The sequence below is a fragment of the Phocoena sinus genome, chromosome 19, assembly GCF_008692025.1.
Source record: "Phocoena sinus isolate mPhoSin1 chromosome 19, mPhoSin1.pri, whole genome shotgun sequence".
NCBI classification, from domain to species: Eukaryota; Metazoa; Chordata; class Mammalia; order Artiodactyla; family Phocoenidae; genus Phocoena; species Phocoena sinus.
In genome coordinates, this window is record NC_045781.1 from 15835317 (window position 1) to 15859419 (window position 24103).

General features: G+C 48.2%; 1 protein-coding gene and 2 long non-coding RNA genes across 3 annotated transcripts in view; 2 read left to right on the top strand and 1 right to left on the bottom strand.

The window, feature by feature from the left end:
• Positions 1-24103, top strand: part of LOC116744656 — a 52510-nt gene that overhangs the window by 20473 nt on the left and 7934 nt on the right. The window lies entirely within an intron of this gene.
• Positions 18947-21919, bottom strand: FFAR3 (free fatty acid receptor 3). Its single transcript, XM_032614694.1, is given in 5 exon segments — positions 18947-20062; positions 20065-20200; positions 20312-20665; positions 20667-20857; positions 21124-21919. Coding segments are annotated over 4 exon segments (1119 nt in total). The 5' UTR covers positions 20853-20857; positions 21124-21919; the 3' UTR covers positions 18947-19619.
• Positions 20057-20414, top strand: LOC116744655. Its single transcript, XR_004347117.1, has 3 exons — positions 20057-20221; positions 20260-20297; positions 20336-20414. It is a non-coding gene; the product is annotated as an uncharacterized LOC116744655 (long non-coding RNA).

A 24103-nucleotide genomic window follows, 5' to 3' on the forward strand; every position in this document is an offset into this window, starting at 1 on the left:
TAAACAGGTCAACACACAAACCAGGGGATTTCAAGTAAAGGAAGGAAACAAACAAGGAAACCTAGAGAGAGAGTCTGGCCTAGGGTTTTCTTTAGGTAAGCCTGTCAGGACAGGCTTGGGCTGAGGAGGGATATTTGAACCAGTGAGAAGGAACCAGCCGTGTGGAGAGCATTCCAGCTAGAGGGGACAGCAAGTACCAAAGACCTGCGATGGGAACAAGCGCGCTGTGTCAGGGGCCAGTGTGGCTGAGCCTGGAAGGCAGGGCGGGCTGCTTGTTCTCTGGCCTGTGTAAGAGGACGCAGGGGTGAGCCTGAGAGTGTTGTGTCATCTGGAGCTGTTTGACCTTGGATGACGGTGTCTTATCTGTTGATCTTAGCTTCCTCTCCGGGGCTTTGATATGTCCCGATAAACTTCTGCAGCCAGTCAGAATCTGACAGCTCCCTTCTGGTTCAGAGCCCTCCTGACACCTTGACAACACAGAGCCACCACTGTCCTCCTCAGCAACCTGCGACAACAGGTGGGGTGACAGTCAGATAAGGGGATGCTAAAAATGGAGTGACTGGGAAACGTTTTAAGATGATAGGGAACAGAAGTGTGCAGCCCAGCATGTACCAACAGCGGAAGCAAAGAGAAATGAGGAACGTGGGCCCAACCGGGGAACTGGGCTAGAGTTAGTCACTGCTTGCGATCGTTCAAGCTGGGCCCCAGGACAGCTTAGCTCACTGCAGTTCAGTGGAACTCCTCTGAAACCACAGGAACAGTCTAAGATCAGGAAACCTCATCTGTAAGGAAATTGAGTTTCCCCAGACGCCTCCACCTGCCCAGCTGGTGCCTGCCCAGGCCCTCACTTCCAGCACCTCAGGAGTGGGACCCCAGGTTGCCTAGACCTTGCCACCCATCATTCCGGTTGCTCAGGCCCCAATCCCGAGAGATACCTTTGACTCTTCAGATATATCTCTCAGGCTTTGACTACTCCATCAGCAAGTCCTTTCCACTCTATCTTCAAAATGTATCCCAAATCCAACCACTTCTCAATGCATTTACTGTACCCCCCCAGTCAGGCTGTCATCACCATCTCTCACCTGTGTTCCTTCGTTATCTCCTGTCTGGTCCCTTTGCTTCTGTTGTCCCCTTCAGTATGCTTTCCACACGGTAGCCAGAATGATCATTTTAAAACATGAGTAGGTCTGTCCCTCCTGTACTCAAAATCCCACAGTCTCCCCATCTTACTCATCAAAGCCCTAGTCCTTACAGTAGCCTCCAAGTTCAACTGTGTTGGCTTCCTGCACCCACCACTCTCTGACCTCATCTCCTACGCCTCTCTCTCCCCCTGTTACTTGGGACACTTCTCTGGGGGGTGCAACTTAATGACATCTCTCAAAATTAAAAATCCAATACCATCTGATCCAATGAGTTGACATTCATGAGTTTATTATATGGATGTACTTTTTCACGCGTCCAAAGCAGTATATTCATCACAGTGTTTTTTGTTTTTTCTGTGATAATAAAAGACTAGGAACAACCTATGTCCATCAGCAAAGAGTCTGGTTAAATAAAAACTAAGGGGCGGGCTTTCCTGGTGGCGCAGTGGTTGAGAGTCCGCCTGCCAATGCAGGGGACACGGGTTCGTGCCCCGGTCCGGGAAGATCCCACGTGCCGCGGAGCGGCTGGGCCCGTGAGCCATGGCCGCTGAGCCTGCGCGTCCGGAACCTGTGCTCCGCGACGGGAGAGGCCACAACAGTGAGAGGCCCGCGTACCACACACAAAAAAACAACTATGGGGCACCCAATCAGTTGAAATACTCAGCATCTGTTACAAATAATGAGGCAGGTCTACTTATGCCAATGTAGATCTGACTCCCCGGTGTACGGTTAGATGAGAAAAAGTAAGGTGTGAGAATAGTGAGCTGTAAGAGAGAAGGGATATACACCCACACACTCACTCAGTGAGTCCTTCCTGAGACCCCCCAGGTAACAGCACTTGTTGATGCTAGGGAATCAGCTGTGAACAAACCTTATTTCCCGGACCCACACCACCCAGCCAATGCCTTTCCTTCTGTTGAGCTGCCCCAGGTGGGAGAGTGGAGAGGCCCAAAGTAGGCATAAAAATAAAAAGGACAGAGCTACCAGCCTCACAGCCGTTGGATCTCTGAACCACATCCCCAGCCAGACTTTGCTTTATCCAGTTTCTGCATTTTTGCCAGGTGAGTGGATTTCAAGCAGTGTCTCTTTGCTGTTTTAATGCAGTCCCATTTTTCTGATTACTCATGGGTTGAGGATCTCTCAATAGAATGCAGGCTTTCTTAGCTCATAATCATTGTGCTGGACAGTGTCTCAGTGACGGCTCTTAACTGAAGCAACAGAGGCCAATACTACCTAATTTAGGGATTATCTGATAAGATGTTGGATAGCTTAGAGACTTGTCAGCAAGGCTGGAGAACCAGGCTTGGAGAATAAATGAAGCTGTGCAACTAGGACCACATTAAAATTCACGCCTCTGACCCAGTCCAGTAAGGATACAGGAGCCCTTCCCCCAAACACACACACACACACACACACACACACACACACACACACACACTGAAAACCTTGGGCCCCAGAGCCATACTCCGTTCACACCACTACTGCCCTCCTTTTCTGTACCACTTTGTAGCCTCAGATTCAGAATTTGGGCTAAACATAGCAGGGCTGCTCAGAAAATAAGGGCCCAAAACTATCAGATTCTCCAGTGGGAGCTGGGCTCTGCTTCTCACCAAGATTCAAGATTTGTATGTGGGAGTTTCCTAAACACGGGAAGGGTTTCAGATGCTAGGCAACCAAAGGACGACCAGAGGCTTACAGCAGAGCCTCTCAGAGGCCAGGATGGTCCAGACCACTTCCATATTTAGAGGTTCCCGGTATATGAAAAAAAAGTGGCAAAATGCCCAAATGGGATTTAATAGTGGGGCAGCATTCCTAACAAGAAATAAGAAATATAATCAGGGCTTCCCTGGTGGCGCAGTGGTTGAGAGTCCGCCTGCCGATGCAGGGGACGCGGGTTCGTGCCCCGGTCTGGGAAGATCCCACGTGCCGCGGAGCGGCTGGGCCCGCGAGCCATGGCCGCTGGGCCTGCGCGTCCGGAGCCTGTCCTCCGCAACGGGAGGGGCCACGACAGTGAGAGGCCCGCGTAACGCATAAAAAAAAAAAAAAAAAAAAAAAAAAAAAAAAAAAAAAAAAAAAAAAAGAAATATAATCGTACCATTCACAAAATAGGTTTAGGATTTTGGTTTTTTGACGGAATTCTTTACAGTATAGAGCCAGAAGTGGGCCACAGGTTTAAAGATGGGTCCTGCCAAGATATTCCTGCAGCTGTGTATTTATCCTTATTAAGTGTTCACATCAGAAGAGTAAGTATGAGGCCTGGGCCAGGTGCCCTCCAGGCTGGCACTTCCGCAGGCCCTGGTGCAGGCAGATGGTCCAGAGCTGCTGTGCTCCATGTACAAGACCTGCTCCCGGGTAGCAGCTCCTCCCTACAAGGGCGATCTGGTCGTGCCGGCCTCAGACAAGAGCTGCCCTAGACGTTGTGCAGACGCTACATACCAAAGACGCAAATGACTGCACCCTGGGGCCGTCTAAAATGAATATAACCATGTTATTCAATGAGCTGGGCTTGACAAGCTCAAGTAAACCTTAACTTTACTCTTCCCCTGCACCCCTTCCTCCTATGGCTAGCATGGCTCCTTGGGTGCCATGGCTTCTTCAGATACTCTTAGACAATGACAAGTCCAATCCAGTTAAATAATCTCATAGCTCCAGGCCAGTGTAACATCAAAATTCCCAATTCTATTTTTTTAACAGATTTATGTTATATGTTATTTATTTATTTATTTAATGGCTGCATTGGGTCTTCGTTGCTGCGTGTGGGCGTTCTCTAGTTGCGGCGAGCGGGGGCTACTCCTCGTTGTGGTGCGCGGATTTCTCATTGCGGTGGCTTCTCTTGTTGCAGGGCACGGGCTCTAGGCATGCGGGCTTCAGTAGTTGTGGCTCGCAGGCTTAGTTGCTCCACGGCATGTGGGCCCTTCCCGGACCAGGCCTCGAACCCGTGTCCCCTGCATTGCCAGGCAGATTCTTAACCACTGTGCCACCAGGGAAGCCCTCCCAATCCTACTCTAAGTAGCGCTTCTCCTCCCAGCTCTGCAGTGCCTCGGGCTCACAGCCTGCAGAGGTGGGCCAGACACGGTCCTGTTTCTCTTCTTTCACTCCACCTTCACTCATCTTCTCTCCTACTTGTTAGCTCTGCTTCAGATCCACTTAGGGTCCCGCCCTGTGGGCAGAGAGGAGGCGCTAGGGGCGGCAAATGTCTGGCTGGCCTGGTAGAGTTATGACCTGGAGCAATGCCATCTGGATGGGACAGACATCTAGTGCCAACTCATTCTCCCATAGACCTTTCGCAGGTTCTTGGACCTCCCTGGTCGGCACCCTGGATGCGGGGGTGCCTCCCCTCCTTGGTCACATTTGACCCACTCTCAACCCCTGGGGATCCCCTCTGTAGGATTGCATTGTTCCTCCAGGCTGACCCTTGGATAGGATCATTTATAAAATGACTTTAGGCTGGTTTCTCAGCAAAGGGCCTTCATTTGGTCCAAGGGAGCCACACACATTTAAAGGTCCCATTTTTGGTAGAACAGCAGCTCACTCCAGTGTAGCCTACTCTCCCGTTTTGCTCTGCCAGACCCAGCGAGCCTCTTAGGTTTTGATTTCTCCCAGCAAGCATCTGGCACTAGCCCCTGTACCCCCTAAACTTCAGGGGCATATCCAGCTCTGCCAGTGGCTGTCTTGAAGTCCCTCTATGGTTATTTCATTGGTGAGTAGGAAGCTCCCCCTATTCTTCCCACTGGGGTCAGAACGTGGCACACTCACAGCTCTCCCAAACAGTCCTCACTGTCTGCCTCTTCCATCTCCCAGCTCTTGGTATTTGGCCGGGGGTGAGTCTCGAGCTACCCGCTCACGAAACCAGTTTCCAGAGTCTGCATGGAAGGTCTAACACCATCGGGCTGTGGCGATACTTGGTATGTGTTGATTGACTTTGGCTGAAACTGAAACAGCATAGGTCCTCCTTTTTATGCCCCATATTCAACTCATAGGTGTGATCCTCCATTCTGTCGTCTGTAAAGAAAGCAGAATGATGCCAACCCCTCAAGATTATTTTACAAGTTAAAGAGATCATCCCTGGGGGAAAGCTTTACCAAACTGTGAAGCACTCCACCTGCTCTGCTGTCTTTGCCAGAAAGCCTCACAGGCTAGGGCAATGCTCTCCATCTTTTTCAGCCACACTATGCAGGACGAATGACGCTCCCATGTGTATGTAACACCTGCCTTCAGGGAGAACAGTTTTGAGCGGTCCCTAGTGCACCAGTTATAACTTCACCTCTTCTCGCTAACTGAAGAACGCTCACCAAACAGTGAGCCAGACTCTCGGCACTTACAGGGACAGCCTTGGCTCTGTGCGTTGTTTTTTTTTTTTTCTAAGTTACCATTTTAAAATTCCACTATCTAGCTGTTGTGATAGGAGGCTCCTCCCCCAAAAGCACGACACTGTACCTCAGAGGCTGTTGCCATGCATCTCAAGGGTTCACAGGAGCCCTTTAATTTGGGGGAAGTCCTGTGCCTGCTCTTTGGGGGCACCCGGAGACCAGTCTGGGAAGGGACCAATAGAGCATGCCAGAAACCTGATTGCCTTTTGAACTCATTGCTGATGATTCCGTGTGACTGTTCCCAGGAGACAAGACAGACAGGGCTGTGTCTGGATGTGATGGTCCTGTTACTCACCCTGGGGATGCGTTTTCTATATTATATCAGTGGGAGAAATGGTGGTGCCCAAGGGCATGTGCTGGCCCCTCCCCGCACAGGAGGTAATGACCCTCCCCACACACATCTGTGCATTTGCCCTGGTGGTCGGATTTTTAATGGCCTGCCCTGCTCACATTCTCCCAGTGACACCACACCCATTTTTCTTAGAGAAAACACTTCCGCCTTCCCTGCTTGATGTTTGAGAGCAGTGTAGCCACTTCACCCCTCCTCACTCCAGGGGTGGACACTTGGAGGCCTGAGTGGGTGACGTGATCCATCCCCATAATCCCAGCTGACCTCACAGTGGCCCTTGTGAGTTTTCAGGCAGCTTGAATCTCTGTGCCCTATTTCCTGTTCTAGCTTGGTCAGAATCAATGTGATGAATGTTCTTCCAGTACTATTTCTTTATTTTAAAAAATTGCATAGGGCTTCCCTGGTGGCGCAGTGGTTGAGAGTCCGCCTGCCGATGCAGGGGACACGGGTTCGTGCCCCGGTCCGGGAAGATCCCACATGCCGCGGAGCGGCTGGGCCCGTGAGCCATGGCCGCTGAGCCTGTGCGTCTGGAACCTGTGCTCCACAGCGGGAGAGGCCAAAACAGTGAGAGGCCCGCGTACCACAAAAAGGAAAAAAAAAAAATTGCATAATAATACATGAATATATTCTTATTGTAAAAGAATCCAACAATACAGAAGTAAAATGTGAAAGGCAGCTTCACTTCCCCCTGACACTTTTCCCTTCCTAGTAACCTCTCTTTTATTTATACCCATATGTGTACATATATAAATATATAGTTCTAAAAAGTGCATAAATGGAATCATGCTATATGTAATGTTCTGAAACTTCATGTTTCACCATGTAATATGCCTTAGTAATCTTTCCATGTCGGTACACATAGATCTACTGTATTCTTTCTGGTAGTTACATGGTATTTTATTTTAGGACCATCCTATAATGTATGCAGTCATTCAGGGTCCATTTTCACTTTTCAGTTCCTTTGTTATAATAGACAGTGCTTTGGTGAATATCTATCTATCTATCTAGACCCGTGTGAGTAGTTTGGTTAGATGGAATTTTTAGAAATGTAATTGATATAATTCCTGGGTCAAAGAGGGGCACTTCTTTAAATTTTTTGATAGATATTTTCACATTACCTTCATGAAAATGTTCAGTAATGTACATTCCCACCAACTGTGTATGAGAGTACCCATTTCCATGCACCTTCTCCAATACTGGATTTTTTTTTCTTTTTGGCAGAACTGTGCGGCATGTGAGATCTTAGTTCCCTGACCAGGGATCGAACCTGTGCCCCCTGCAGAATCACAGTCTTAACCACTAGACCGCCAGGGAGGTCCAACACTAGATATTTTGAATCTTTAACATTTTTGCTCATAGGATGGGTAAGAATGATGGTATCTTGTTGTTTCAGTTTACATTTTGAGGATTCTTTCAACTTAGGTGATGCAAGTCCATTTCATATAAATATGGGAAATGATGGAGTATTCAGTAAATAATACTGGAGTAGTTGACTGTCTATTTGGAAAAGTTACAAATAGACAACAAAAGTAAATTCAGGTGTTTTAAAGATTGAATATATTTTTCAAAAATACAGAAGTTGTATAGACATTATACAATTTCTTAAGCTTTGGAAATGAGAAGCCTTTTTCCTAGTGTGATATAAACACAGAAGTCATCAAAGAAATGACAAACGAGCACATTAAAAATATAAAAAAATATATATATAAAACTATGGAAAAATTATTCACAAAATAAGACCACTGTCTTTCTACATATATAACTGCTAAAGGGTTTATATACTAACATTCAAAGAACTTCTGCAAATCAAATAAGAAAAAACCAAGTATAGAAACATAAATTACTGGATTTCCCCGGTGGCGCAGTGGTTAAGAATCCTCCTGCCAACGCATGGGACACTGGTTCGAGCCCTGGTCCAGGGAGATCCCACATACCTCAGAGTAACTAAGCCCGTGTGCCACAACTACTGAGCCTGCGCACCACAACTACTGAGGCTGTGTGCCACAGCTACTGAAGCCCACATGTCTAGAGCCCACGTTCCACAGCAAGAGAAGCCACCGCAATGAGAAGCACACACACCGCAATGAAGAGTAGTCCCCGCTCGCCGCAACTAGAGAAAGCCCGCGCTCAGCAACAAAGACCCAACACAGCCAAAAATAAATAAATAAAATAAATAAATTTATTTTAAAAAAAGAAAGAAAGAAACATAAATTACTATATACAATATGCAAATATTTTCTACAATTTTCATCCAAGAAATTAAAATACTACTGAGTGTGATGTTTGATTTTATGTTTTCCACTTTGCTGGGCCACAGTGCCCATATATTTGATCAAACGTTGTTCTAGATGCTTCTGTGAGGATGTTTTTTGGGTGAGATTTATGTTTAAATTGACAGACTTTGAGTAAAGCGGATTCCCTTTCATTAATGTGGGTGGGTCTCTTCTGATCAGTCGAAGGCTTGAATAGAATAAAAAGCTGACTTCTGGGCTTCCCTGGTGGCGCAGTGGTTGACAGTCCGCCTGCCGATGCAGGGGACGCGGGTTCGTGCCCCGGTCCGGGAGGATCCCACATGCCGCGGAGTGGCTGGGCCCGTGAGCCATGGCCGCTGAGCCTGCGCGTCCGGAGCCTGTGCTCCACAAAGGGAGAGGCCACAACGGTGAGAGGTCCGCGTACCGCAAAAAAAGAAAAAAAAAAGCTGATCTCTCCTGAGCAAGAGGGAATTCTCCACCAGACCGCATCTACATCATCAGCTCTTCCTAGTTTCCCAGCAGACAGCCTTTGGAGTCGAACAGCAACTTCTTCCCGAGTCTCCAGCCTACTGGCCTCCTCCATCAGATTCTAGACTCACCAAACCACCACAGTCATATGAGCCAACTCCTTAAATAAATCTCTTTCGATGTATGTACACTTTGGTTCCATTTCTCTGGAGGGCCCTGACTAATACACTGTTTTATTAAATTTTAATTTTTTTAAAAAAATTAAAATATGATATTTTTCCTTGTTGGCAGGATTATGGAGTCTCTTATAGACTATTAAGAGAGAGAAGGTTGATTCAGCCAGGGAAGGTAATTTGTCAATATTTATAAAAATTTCAAATGTATATACTATTTAATACAGCAGTACCACTTTCAGGAAATGTACAAATGCACAGCATTTACGTAAAAGGATGTTCCTGGTAGCATTATTTATAATAGTGGAAAATCAGAGATTCTTTTTATTATTCATTCATTTATTTATCAAATACCAAATGCCTGCTCTGTGCCAGGTTCAGTTTTAGGCACCTGGCTATACCGTAATGAGTAAAACAGACATGATGACTGCTGTCAAGGGCTTCTCAGTCTAGAGGGAGGAACCACATATGAAACGAACAGACAAGTGTGTAAGTCAAACTGTCACAGCACCTCAAGGGAGGTGAGGGCTACTTGAAATTGGGTGATCGGGGAACGTCTCTCTAAAGAATGACATTGGAGAGAAAACCTGAAAGAAGGGGGTCAGTCAGCCAAGCAAAGTGTGAAGGAAGCTGTGTGCGGAGATTAAGAGCTTGAGGTCAGGCCAGCAGAGTGATATCAGCGAAGGCGTCGCAGGGGCCTGGAGAGAAAGTCAGGGCCAGATGGGCCCAGGGCCTGGTAGGCCAGGAAGAGGGAATCGGAACAGGAAACCAGTGAAAGGTTTTATTCAGGGCAATGACATGATCTAGTTTATATTCTTCAAAGGTTCTTCTGGCGTGGTGTGAACTGATCGCGATGAGGACAAAAAGAAAGACTGGGTTGGAAGCTTTTGCAGTAGGCCAGGTGAGAGGTAATGGCTGCTGTGGAGTTGGAGAGAAGTAGATTCATACAGGGTATATTCTGGAGACAGAGCCAGGAGGACTTGATGGTGAATTGTATGTGGGTGGTAAAGGAGAGGACATCCAAAACGGCTTCCTGACCACTCTACCCCTATCAGGAGGGCTAAAATAAAAATGCTAAAACACCCCCAAGTGCTGGCAAGCATGTGGACCACCTGCATCTCTCATAGATTGCCAGAGGGAATGGAGAAAGGTACAGCCTCTCTGGCCAACAGACTGAAGGTATCTTAAAAAGTTAAACATGCAATTACCATATAACTCAGCCATCCTTCTCCTGGATATTTGATCTAGAGAAATGGAAACTTATATCCACACAGAAACCTGTGCATGAATGTTTAGAGCAGCTCTGTCCATGATTGCCCTAAACTGAAACAACCCAAGTGTGCTTCAGTGGCTGTATGAATAAACAAATTGTGGTGCTGTCACACAGTGGAACAAAGTACTCAACGATAAAAGGAAACAAACTGTGATAGTATCAGCTCGGATGAATATCAAAGACCTTATGCTGAGTGAAAGAAGCCAGTCTCAAAAGGTTAAAATGATAGGATTCCGTTTTTGTGACACCCTTGGAAAGGTGAAACCATGATGATGGGGAGATCTGTGGTTGTCAGTGATTAGGGGTGAGCGCAGGATGGGACTCCGCCCCCTTTTTATCTTGATCGTGGTGGTAGTTATAGGAATCTTTGTGTGTTAAAATTCACAGAACTGTACAGCTCTCCCTGAAAAAAGTTCCTTTTTAAAGTATGATTATTTTAAAAATAAGAAAATTAAATCGTTAAAAAAAAAAAAAAAAGACTCCCGGGTTTCTGGCATGGGCAGAAAGGTAGATTCCACCATTTACAGAGGTGGAATAGGCTGGGCGGTGGGACCAGATTTGGGGGATGGAATGAAAAGTTCGGTTTGGACTTGTGAAGTTGGGATGCTCCCTGGACACAGCTGGATACAAAGGAGTCTGGGGCCAGAGGTAGAGATTTGGGAGTCGTCAATGATTAAAGCCATGGTAGTGAATTAGAACACCTGGGGAGGACTCCCCTGGTGGTCCAGTGGCTAAGACTCCAAGCTCCCAATGCAGGGGGTCTGGGTTCGATCCCTGGTCAGGGAACTGGATCCCGCATGCATGCCACAACTAAGGAGTCCGTGAGCTGCAACTAAGGAGCCAGTGAGCTGCAACTAAGACCCAGCACGACCAAAAAAAAAAAAAAAGAACACCTGGGGAGAGGGTGTAGGGCAAGAACAAAAGGGGAGAACCTTCCAGAACAATGAACAATGCCTTCCAGAGAGTGGGGGCAGGAGGAGGAGCCAGAGTCGAGATGGAGGGATCCGGGGATCGTGGGGTATTAGGAGTGCGTCTCCTCTGACTGACTGTCCTCCAGGGACCTTCCCTGTGAGGAGGGCTGCTGAGGTAGACAGGGACTTCTAAATGAGAACGAGGGACTCGTAAGAATGATTTTTAGAAAGTCAGCAGGTCTTTGCGGCTGTTTGCCATCAGATCTGGGAAAAATTTTCTCTGAGCTGCGCTTATGGCAAAATGACACTTCCTCCTGCTTCCTTCCCTACCCATCCATCCTCAACAGCTGAACCCTCTCAACCTCCACTGCTGCAGAGGCCACAAACTGGGAGCCTAGGAGCTGTCCACAGCCCTCAGTTCTGGTTTGTTTTCACCGCACACAATCCTTTCACATTTTGAATTGGTTATCAGCTTAAAAGAAGATAAAATTCCCCCAAACAGCGGCAACAGCCGGATCTCCAACTTGAAAGACTGGAAGGTGTGGCAACATGGAGTCCACAGCCCTGCGTGGTACCAAGACAGGAGATGAATTCAGATGGGCCATGCGCTGTCCAGGCGGCCATAGTCCTTACTGCTCCTTGCGGATCTCCAGCATCAAGAGCTGGTTGCCATTGATCACCTGTTTGCACCATGGTTTCTGCCCTCTTGTGTAACCTGGGTTGTTCCACAGCAGTCCGAACTGCTACAGAGTGTGGCACAGTAAAAGCAGACGCCTGCTTGGCTTATTGAAACTTGAGAAGATTTTTTTGAAGATCATTTGGGCCCAGAGGTGAGGTGTTACCACATTTTTAATCAACTTCTTTTTATTGAGGCTTAATTTGCATTTTAGTATCCATTTTAAGCATAGAGTTCACTAAGTTTTGACAAATCTGTGTGACTCCTACCCCAATCAAGTTATAGAAGATTTTCCATCACCCTAAAATGTCCCTCTGGTATCCCCCCAGCCAATCCCCTCCCTGTCCCATCCCCAACCCCTGACAACCACGGATATGCTTTCTGTCACTTAAAGGGGTTCTGGTACCAATTCCAACCTGGGGTGTCATTTCCCCCACACCACCAAGCAGTTCCCCCGATACCAGCTGAGTGTCCTACAGTTCAACTCAATTCTGACACTGTCTACCCAGAGGGAGTGAGTCGCTTCCATGACCTTTCCCAGCACGCCGCTTTCCCCAAGTTGCCACCCAGAAGCTCTCCAAAATCCATCCTTTCTGGTTTTTATGGTGGCTTCATTTACAAAGGTAAGATGGATTAAATCATTGGCCATTGGTGACTGATTCAACCTCCAGCCCCTCTCCCATCCCTGGAGGTGAGGGGTGGTAGGACTGACAGTTCCAACCCTCCAATCACATAATTGGTCCCACTGGCAATCAGCCCTCATCCTTAGGTGGGGATCCAAAAGTCACCTTATTAGCATAACAAAAGACACCTTTGTTGCTCTCATCGCTTAGGAAATTCTAAGGGTTTTAAGAGCTCTGTGCCAGAAATGGGGATGACCAACTACGTATTCATTATAAATGGCAATATCACAGTCAGAGGCTATGCTGTTATCTATATGGGCAGGTTGTTACTTTTTATTGCCAGGTAGTGCTCCGTTGCATGGCTACATCACAGATTTAAAATCCATTCTCTTTTGATGGACACCTGGGCCGTTTCCAGTTTGGGACTATTATGATTAAAGCTGCCCTGAATATTTGTGTGCAGACTTTGTGTATATAGAGAGGCTCTCATCCTCCTGAGTAATACCTAGGAGGACCCTGCTGCTCGTAACTTCAGAAGTGATGCCTTCAAAGCCCTCCTGTGTCTTTGAACTGGGCGATTCCTCACCAGGCTGGTTGGCATGTGGTCGGCATGCAGCAGCAGGAGTGCTGCCGGTACCGGCAGTCGGTGAGAAAACTTGCTGACCTGTTTGTTCAGTTCACTTTGCAGTGAATTTCCTTCTTACATTTTTTTTTTTTTTTCTGGCTGACCTCTTGATTTACAGCAAATAATTTGTTTGTTTTCCAAAGTGTGAGCAAACAAGGAGTTATTTTAGTGGAGGCTTTTAGGGAACACCCTAGAAGAGGGGGTTGTGCTCTAAGCACAGAGAACTGCTAGAAAACAATTATTAGGAAGGGGTGAGGGGACAAGGGAATCAGTGAGTTGCAAGCCCATGATTGTGCATAAATCACAAGTAGTAAATTAGGTATCCAGGAACACATCTCCTCATCTTCATATGGGCAGGGCATGTGTGATGGTGACTCCATGGGTACGAAGACTGGGTTGCTCTCCTGTTTCTAAGAACACTGCATAAGGCCAAGTACCCTGCACAGGGCCAAGTACCCTTCCACAGGGCAGCACCACCCCACTCATTCAATCCTTTCTTGTTTCCATGGCAATCAAGATCCCATATTGGAGAACAGTATGGAGGTTCCTTAAGAAACTAAAAATGGAGCTACCATATGATCCAGCAATCCCACTCCTGGGCATATATCCAGAGGAAAACATGGTTTGAAAGGATACATGCACCCCAATGTTCATCGCAGTGCTGTTTATAATAACCAAGATATGGAAGCCACCTAAATGTCCATCGACAGATGAATGGGAAAAGAAGATGAGGTACATATATACAATGGAATATTACTCAGCCATTAAAAAGACTGAAATAATGCCATTTGCAGCAACATGGATGGGCCTAGAGATTATCATACTAAGTGAAGTAAGTCAGACAGAGAAAGACAAATACCATATGAAATCGTTTATATGTGGAATCTAAAAAAAAAATGATACCAACAAACTTATTTGCAAAACAGAAACAGACTCACAGATTTAGAGAATGAATTTATGGTTATCAGGGGAGAAAAGGGGGTGGAGAGATAGATTGGGAGTTTGAGATTGATAGATACATAGTGCTATATTTAAAGTAGATAACAAACAAGGACCTACTGTATAGCACAGGGAACTCTGCTTATACTCTGTAATAACCTAAACGGGAAAAGAATTTGAAAAAGAATAGATACATGTATATGTATAACTGAATCTCTCTGCTCTACACCTGAAACTAACACAACACTGTAAATCAACTATACTTCAATATAAAATTTTTAAAAATCTGATAACAAACATGGGAATTTTTATCAACAAAAGGAGGAGAGCTTGCCGTGGAGACTCTCAGTCAAATGATACTTGACCTTAGAAAGTGCCCATCCAGTAGTCTGTTCTTTGTCTTGTAGTGCGATGTCCACGTAGCCCCAGCCAGCCAGCTCTCAAAAGCCCCTTTCTGAATAATGGGGTGTCCCGATATTTTGATGCCAGAGCTACTGACTGGAACCATAAGAAATCTCCCCTAAGTACGGCCATAATAGGTAGGATAAACACTAAGATTTCATAACTCCTACAAAGCAAATAGAGTTTAGAAATAACAGGATCATAAAACAGGTTAAAAGAAAAGAAGACATCACTGGGTAGTTTCCAGTAGGATATAGGATGCTGAGGTACAGCATCTTATCCATTAGAGTTAAGATGCGTTTGGCTGCAAGCTAGAGAATATCTGGCCAATAGTGAGTCAGCCATAGGGATGATTGGAGGTGGTAATCCCAGCTCAACAAGTTCATCAAGGGCCCAGGCCCTTTCCATCCTTCTCCTCCGCCACCTTTAGCTTGTTACCTTTCTTCTTCAAGTATGTGGTCTTACGGCCCCCAAACGGTTGTTATAGCTCCAAGTATCATATCCTCACGTAAAATCTTCCAAACCAGGAAGGGAGAGGGCAGCCCCTCACGCATCTATCTCTTCTAGTAAGAAGGACTATCTTTCCCAGAGACCCCCAGCAGACTTCTTACCATTTTTTGGCTAAAATTGGGTCATGTGTCCATCCTGAGACCAGTTACCTATAAAGGGGAAGAAGATTGTCATGACTAGTTCCAATTACGATTCAACCCCTCGGGCTGGGGGATCTGTAACAGGGGATGGTCGATTTAGTTGTCTCATTGTACCCTTTTAGTCTGAATTCAGTAAAATCACTCTCAACCCCATTTCCTCTTCTGTAACATTTTCTCTCCCCTAGTTCCATGCCTCCGTGGGGATCAACTCCATGCACCTTCCCACTTTCAACAGTGTTTATCAGATTTCGTTCGTTCTAGCCAATTCTTCTCCTGGTATGTGACCCCAGCATCCTATTCCCAGAATATGGGCAACCATCTTGATGCCCTGATCTCCCTCCATATGATTTTTCAGAACTGGCCTTAAAGGGAACTCAGCAAGCTTCTCACTTCTCTTTGCAGAGTTTTAGCTGCCACAACTACCTGTATTGCTTTGGCCTTTTTTTTTTCCAACCAGAGGGGTCATGTCAGAGAGAGGAAGGTAAAAAGTTGAACACTTTCTCACACTATTTTACTCTATTTGTTTCCCCACCCTAGCCTCTGTCTTTCACCTCTGATTCTTCTCTCCCAGAATCTATGGCCTGACTTTTCTACCACGTCTCTTTATACTTCCTTTTTTTTTTTTTTTTTTTTTTAGCAGTACGCGGGCCTCTCACTGTTGTGGCCTCTCCCGTTGCGGAGCACGGGCTCCGGACGCACAGGCTCAGCGGCCATGGTTCACGGGCCCAGCCGCTCTGTGGCATGTGGGATCTTCCCGGACCGGGGCACGAACCCGTGTCCTCTGCATCGGCAGGCGGATTCCCAACCACTGCGCCACCAGGGAAGCCCTCTTTCTACTTCTTATTGCTGCTCTGCTTCTTCCTTTTGGATGATTTTTGCAACTAATTTTGCAGACTCCCAGTCTTCTTGTTCCTACCTACCCCCATCTGTTCTTCACCTCCCACCCCCTCTCCCGCAACCCTAACCTGGTCTACTTTTTGCCCCTTCCCAGGGTCCAAGTGAAGCAGATTTACTTCTCCTGCTTTGCATCACAGCTTCCCTTGCCCCGCCAGGCACATACACAGACTTGCTAAACTATCCTAAGATTCTGGTCACAGGTGGCGTATTCAGCTCAGGAAAAGTTATCAAGTCAGCCACCTCCCTGTGCCTCCCTGCTTCCTGCCTGCCCCTCTGCCCTACTCTGACTGACACTGGTTCATGGATAGTCTGAGCTGCAGTGGACCATCTTTGCCAATTTCTTAATGACTTCTTGAGTGGCTTTCCTAGGTTTCTGGTCACGCTTGGTGATTTAAAACTCCTAGCCTCCTCCCCATTCTCCTACGAGCTGAGACTTGACCTGTGGCCCAGGGAACCTATGGCAGAGGTGAATCTAGTCTACACTTCTTCCCATCCTTCTGGGTTACACTGCCCTAGGTTTTGCGGGGGGGGGGGGGGGACACTTCCTTCTAAGAGGGAAAGGTTCCTACTCCCATGGCCATCAATGACTCCCTTTTATAAACCTTTAAAAACTTTTGTTAATTAACAAAATTATACTGCTAAGAGACCTAGTTCTCTAAAAATCACAGACTGGGAACTCCCTGGTGGTCCAGTGGTTAGGACTGCGCACTTTCACTGCCGGGACCTGGGTTCGGTCCCTGGTCAGGGAACTAAGATCCCACAAGCCGTGTGGCATGGCCAAAACAATAATAATAAATTTAAAATAAATAAATAAAATAAAATCACAGACTGTCAGCAACGTGGCTATTTGAAATCCCATCAGTGAGAATGGAGCGTTTCTCAGCTGCTTGCAGGCTCTGAGCAGGAACCTGTGACACAGAGAAGCAGCCTTGCTTTTCAGCCCCCCAGAGCTTCAGATAAGGAGTTTTCAGGCACGAAATTCTACCTTTATCTTTATTCTGTATTTTCCAAAGAATCGGACCCTGGGTCTGCTTCTCAGCCCAGGCCTGAAATTGACCTCTTTCCACCCAGGCCTGCTGTGCTTTGAGCCTATCGGATACAACTTCATCAAAGCATCACCTCAACGTCACCCTCACCCCAAACCTCTAATAACCCCGTCTCTTCTTTCGTGAGATGCCCCATGCTTCCTCTGGAGTGTGGTCTCCTTTGCTCCAGCAAGAAAATGAACATGACTTTGTTGGACTGCAGTTGTATGAGACAGGCTTCATCCCTCTGTGAGTGAGGAGACCTGTTATCTAGCTCATGCGTTCTGAGAACAGGCAGTATTGCTCCCAAAGATGTGAACGTTAGTTCTGGGGGAGCCAAAAAGTCTTACAGTGGTTTGTGGCCTTCCAAAAGGCACACACATAAACAGATACATGGTATGTCTGTTGTATCAAAATTTCATGGGCAGGGAGGGGAAGGTACTGAGTAGGAGGAAAAGATCCTAAAAGGCTCCTTGAGGGAACAATGATACAAAAGTTTGAGCAACAGTGCTTTAGCTAATACTGAATAGCTTTTCGTGTCTGCTGTGAGTCAGGTACCGGGATGCTGGCTCTCTTTGGCAGCTAGAATTGAGTTCTTCTGACCTCGGTCTTGGGAGACCCAACCTGGTTTGACCTCTCCCAGCACCCTAGAACTCCCCCACTCAGCCCTGTTCCTGCGATGCCCTCATCCATGGGAGCCTCATACCTGCTTGCTCTGCCAGATGGGGAGAGTGCCTGGTGCCCCGTCATTCACACATACGCGCCCACACCATCTCTCTGCCCGTCTCCGTCTTCTGCTTAGGTGAGCACGGGGCAGCTGCCCCAGAACACGTGCTCTACTCCTTGAGCACCCCTTTCCCTTGACTTCCGAGAGATATGGAGAACACTACAACTCTGCCCTCCCCACCGCCCAGCCTCTGATGACTTTTCATCCTCCCCACCCGTCAGCCTTCAGTTTACACAGACTGGGGTAAGGGTGGGGTCCTGGGTGACAGCTGGGGGCAGCAAAGCCAGCTGAGCTGCCTCTTCTTCCTCGGTGTAAACTCTGGGGAGGAGTCAGACTCCTGTTTTCCATGGATCTCTCTGGAAGGCGGGGTTTCCAACTCTTCTTTGTCCTCACTCGTGGGTCCTTGCTACCACTCCTGGAGCTGCAAGACTCCACGTCACCACTGTGCCCTTTCTGAACCACGCAGACCCATGTTCACATCAAGGTCTGAGTGCCTTAGGACAGACAGATGAGCCATGGGACAGAGGGACAGCTCATGCCTTCATCTCTGTACAGAGACGATGTCTCTCTCCCTCCACCTGAGACCCAGTCCCCATCCACAGCCAGTCCTCATTCCCCAGCGACCTTAACCTCAGGGAGAAAACAGATGCTAAAGACGTTAGTATTGAAATCCCGAAAGCTCTGAGCGCAGCCATCTGCACACAGTAAGTGCACCATAAATGTTTTCGAACTAAAGCTGACCGGGACTTCCCTGGCGGTCCAGTGGTTAAAACTCCGAGCTTCCACTGCGGGGGGTGCGGGTTTGATCCCTGGTCAGGGAACTAAGATCCCACATGCTGTGCGGTGAGGCCAAAATAAAAAAATAAAGTAAGAGACTTCTTGGTTTGTCATTAAAAGAAAAAAAAAAAAGTAAACTAAAAGAAGAAATAATAAAGCTGACAGTGCGAACAGGTGCCAGCATTTCTCTGGTTGCTTTCCCAGGGGAGGAGGCCCAGACCGACGCTTTCTAATGCACCACCCCACAGTGGAAAATGAAAAATTACTAAGTGATCACAGTTTGATAAAAATAGCTCTTAAGAACACACATTTGTCTTTATAGTAACCCGAAGTCAACTGGGCTAACTAATTCTCTTCATTTATTTTTTTTTCCGAGAGGGTTTCTTTACTGGGAGGAGGATGTATCTACACAAATAGTCGATCTGCTTTGCATCTAGTTATGCTTTTCATTGTGGCCTGTTTACATCTGTCCTGGTCAGACTGCCTCAGCCGACTCTGGAAGTTTGACTGGGCCCAGTCACGGCAGATGACACACAGCTGGTGGCAGAGTGGCTCAGGGACCTGAGTTTCAGAGTCAACTAATTTCAGCTTCCAGTCCTGCTTCCATCACTTATTGGGTATGGGATCTCAGGTGAGAGACTTCACCTCGCCGGGCCCATTCCCTCACCTGTAGAATGGGAATAGTCGCAGTACCTGCCTCACGGCTACTGAGAAGATTAAAGGCGATGTCAGGCTAAGCCCTTAAGATAGGTTAGCTATTACTTTTATTCTTCCGATCCAAATCCTCTCCCAGCAACTAGGCATCTTGTAGTTTAACACTTCTCCTTCAGAGTCTTCGTGTTTTATCCTTCCATCCATCAACACCACCTAAGGTACGCTCACATACACCACCCACACACACCGTAAAAACAGAAAAAGATTAAGAAAAAACCATTCTCTTTTGCTTGCTACCAAGTTTATTTAGGTAATTTTTCTTCTGTCATTTTTCATGAATGTCCCTGAAAGTCTGAATTTACTGAACAGTGGAAATCTGCTGGAAGAGCACATGTCACAGCAGGGTGCCCCCTCATTCCTGGAGTCCTGTGTCCCCCCATTCCTGCCCAGCTGAGTCGGTAGTTCTGAAGGACAGATTCTTCCTCTCTCCTGTCCCAAGTCACTGGGCAGCTCCCTCAGACCCTGAACGCTGCTGTCAGCTCCTCCTTCACCTTCAGCAAAGCACAGGAGCTCGCCTGCTGCCCCGGGGAGCTCCTTATTCTCCAGAGTTCTCTCTCACCGTGACCGCTCCCTGAGCGTGTTGGGGCACGAGAAGGGAGGGCAGTGTGGCGAGATCAAGAGCTGGGCTAAGGCTGGATACCTGCTCTGACCCAAACAGTGCCCGTCCCCAGCCTGCCTCTCCAAGGTGCTTCCTGACTTGAGCTTGGAACTGCCCCAGGGATGATCTGCTTTGCAGGCCAGTCCACCTGGCCACCTGCTCCAGAGCCCCCCCGTATGTTAGACAGCTCCTGTGGCGGCCCCTCTCCTTCACTCTTCAGTGTCACGCTGCCTTCCTGCCACCAAGGGCCACAGGCTCCAGGCCGCCTCCCCAGCAGCCCCTGGAAGTCAGCTTGGAACCCAGATGATGAGAAATAGTAAAGGGTGTCGACACAGGAGTTCAGGGTGTTGAGGGGCAGCACGGAACTTCTCCACTTCGGGCTTTCACCCTGGATGTAGCCCACAGCATGGGACACGTTGTAGGGCCCAAAGCAGATGAGAAAGTTGAGCAGCATGGCTGCTGCGAGCCCACCACCCGCTTCCGCCGGCGCTGGCTGGCTCCCTTACCGAGTATGCACACCGGGCGGCTATAGCAGTAGCTGGTGAGGAGCAGGGGCACCCCAAAAAGGACCACAGCCATCTCCAGCTGGACAGGCAGGAGAAAGGCCAGCTGATCCTTCCGGAATTCCAGGTAGCGTGTCCCACCAGCTGATCCTTCCGGAATTCCAGGTAGCAGGTCCCGCCAGCTGATCCTTCCGGAATTCCAGGTAGCGTGTCCCACCAGCTGATCCTTCCAGAATTCCAGGTAGCAGGTCCCGTTGATACCCTGGGTGGGGGAGGAGCGCCCCGAGAGTTCAGTGACATAGACCACACTGCGGTGAGCGGCGGCCAGGAGCCAGCAGGCCCCGCTGACCAGGCCAGCCTGTCCCGGCCTTGGCCGGCTCTGGTACCAAACTGGGTAGGCCACGCTCAGGAAGCGCTCATCGCTCACAGCTGCCAGGAAGAGGGACGGGAGATAGACGGTGGTGAAGAAGAGGAATCTGGAGAAGGGGCAGAAGATGAAGGGCAGGGGCCAGCGCGTGCCGCTCGCTGCCTTCACCACGTGGAGTGGCAGGAAGAGCACCAGGGTGCGGGGCCGATAGGGTCAGGTTCAGGAAGAGCAGGCGCACGGCCGCCGGACAGCGCTGCAGCTTGTCCACGAGGATCACCAGGGCCTCCAGCTTCAGGGGGAGCCCCGTGAGGAAGCTGAGGAGGTACATGGAGCAGTGGAGCCCGTGATTGCCGAGGAAGGAGGACTGGTCTGAGCTGGTGTTCGTGGTCATGGCCACTAGCAAGAGAGGGACAGAGATGACAGTCTGGGTGGGCGTCTTGCACCATCCGCTTCTCGGCTATCAGAAGGGAGCGTCATCGCCAGCCTCACTCCCTCATGCCCCCAGTGCTTTCCCCGGTGGGGTCAGCCTGCCTGTCTTCCTGGTCATAGCCTGGCTCCTATCCCTTTCCTGTCCCTCTCTTCCTGGTCACACCCTGTCTGCTGTTTCCTTTCTCTAAGCACCAAGGTGCCGTCCACAGAGCCCCTCGGGGTCCCGTGCTTACCTGCTGCTTTGAGAACCCAAGTTGTCTGCCGCTCATCAACTCGCTGGCTCCTCCAGAACAAGTCCGGTGAGCTATTATCTGGCAGAACTGATGAAAACCTGGCAGTGCCCGTGATGTCACTCACTGCCGAGCAATGGCACGAAAGATGCCGTTAGCTCTGTGAGCAGTGCCGGCCCAGGACACAAAACGAGGGGCAAATTCCACGACTGCCTGCACGCCTCGCTCCCCAGCAGCCTCAGATGGGATGAGCGGACTTCGTCTTCTTCTCTCTGATCCTCTACTTGAATTTTACCTGCTCCTCTAGAATGGCACTCATCCAGTTTGCCTTGTTGTAAGGGTAGGAAGTGTGATACAGTGATGTAGAGCTTGGGCTCTGGAGCCGGGGCTTGGGTTCAATCCTATCACTTACTAACTCTGTGATTTGGGGCAAGTGACTTCAGCCCTCTGTATCTCTGCTTTCTCATCTATAAAACAGGGATAATCATCACCAATCTCATAGGCTTGTGTACATGAAAGCGTTAATATGTGTCAAAGGCTAAGTTAAGTGGTAAGTATGGTGAGCCCTTGACAGATGCCGTCTGCCAGCCACTCGAGTGGGCTTGTCTTTGGGCCGATAGTAATAATATTAATGTTGGTGGCAATGATGATGACAGCTACCTTTCAGTGGGCACATAATCCATAGCAGACCCACTGCTTCTCAGGGCACCACCTTATGTCTTGAAATCCTCACACTGGGGAAGTGATTCACTCCAGGTAATACAGCTTGTTAAGTATCACCACCAGGATTCAAACTTCTGTCCAGCTTCAGAGAGTATTTACTTATTCATTCAAATATCTATGGAGTGCAATGAGATACCATTTCATACACCCACTAGAATGGCTATAAGCAAAAAAAAAAAAATCGGATAATACCAAGTGTTGGTGAGGATGTGGAGAAATGGGAATCCTCATACATTGCTGGTGAGCATGTAAAATGATGGAGTCACTTTGAAAGGCGTCATAAATCTACCACGTAACCCGATTCTGCTATAGGTATCTACTTAAGAGAAATGAAAACATATGTCCACGCAGAGACTGGCTCATAAATGTTCATAATAGCATTAGTCATAATAACCAAAAAGTGGAAACATCACCTGGTGGTCTATCAGCCAATGAATGGATAAACCATGTGGCATAGCCATACAATGGAATACTATTTGGCAATGAAAAGGAATGAAATACCCACGTATACCATAACACAGATAAACCTAAAAACATTGTGCTAGGTGAAACAAGCCAGACATAGAAGACCATGTATGTTCCCATTTTTATGAAATGTCCGGAATAGGCAAATGTGTAGAGACAGAAGATAGATTACTGGTGGCCTGGGGACTGAGAGTGGAAATGGGATGAACTGTAAGTGAATATGAGGGATCTTCCTGGGGTGATAAAAATGTCCTAAATTGGATTATAGTGATATAATATAATCCACACCTTGGTAAATTTACTAAAGATCATGGAATTGTACATTTAAAGTGGGTGAATTTTATGATATGTAAATTTTATCTCAAATAAGTTGTTAGAAGTACAGCAGTGAACAAGACAAGAAGTACAGCAGTCTCGGGGTGGGGTGGGGGGTCTGAGTGGTGGGAGGATAATAAAGACATCAATAACACAGAGGCTGAGAGCCCCTGGAGCAAACAGCACAAGCAGAGGGAACGGGGGTGGGGGGGGGGGGGGCGGTGCACAGGCTTGACCTGCTAGGGGCACTGGTAGAAGATTCAGGGCCCAAGGAGCGAGGGTCCCCAGAGGATGCTGGGGGTGGGTCGTGCGGGGCCCCTGCCCCAGGGAGGAACTGAAATCTCCCCTAAGTGGAGGAGGCACAAGTCGCTGGAAGACGTGGCCCGGCACCAGCAGGTGCTCCGGTGCTGTGGAAGGGAGGGTGGTTCTCGTGTTACAGGAGGAGCGGCCTGGGCTGGAGTTCAGCCTTCGGCTGACGTCCTCTGATGTCACCACTGCGCAGAGAACAGACTTGTTTCTGGCTTCGGCAGAGCCTCAGGCAAGTGACTGAACTTCTCTGGCCCATTTCCATATTTTTAAACAGGGATAATAAGACTTCTTTCGGAGGGCTGTTATGAGCATTCACTCATTTAGCAAATAGTAACTGCAAGCCTACCGTGTGCTCGGCTCTCTGCTAGGTGCTGGGGATGTATCAGCAAATGAAACAAAAATCCTTGCCCTTGTAGACAGTTTTTTGTTGTTTTTTTTTTTCTTTTTGGCCGTACCACGCGGCACGCGGGATCTTAGTTCCCCGACCAGGGATCGAACCAGTGCCCCCTATAGTGGAAGTGCAGGGTCTTAACCGCTGGCCCTCCAGGGGAGTCCCCCCTTGTGGACATTTAGTCACGAAAAGAGATAACTTGTGTAAACCAGTTCCGGCTCGTCAGACACGTAGCTGCCACTTTTTTGCTTCTGTGTGTTCACGTCTTTATCGTCATTAGAGGAACGTCTGTTTCCTACTCCTCGCCTCAGAGCAGACACCCAGACTTTTGGCTCTCGCGGCCACTGTCCTCTGCCCACTCTCTCTCGGGTTCAGGGTGCTACCATTCACCTTCGCAAAAGGGACCACAAGGACAGGCGTTAACCCTGATACCCCAAGTTTTCCAAATGTCCCCTGATCCTCCTGGAAGGATCACACCCTATGTCCCCCCCCTTCTTTGCTGTAGGGCGTCGGGTAAATTTCTAAACCCCGCAAAATGAAGATGACCACAGCCAACTCATGCAACACCTTAGTGCAAATTAGAAAAAGGTACACCCTGCAGGTGAGCACAGGCCAGCACCAGGGTGCACTGCTTGAGGAGTGCCTTTGTTCAAATTAGAATAAGTTGCTGCTTCCCCTGGCTGGAAGCAGCCCCATGCTAGGCCCACGGCTTGGTGAGCAAAGCACAGGGTAGAATTTAGTCGGTGTTTGCCCCTCTGCCTGACACCCTCTTGCAGTGAG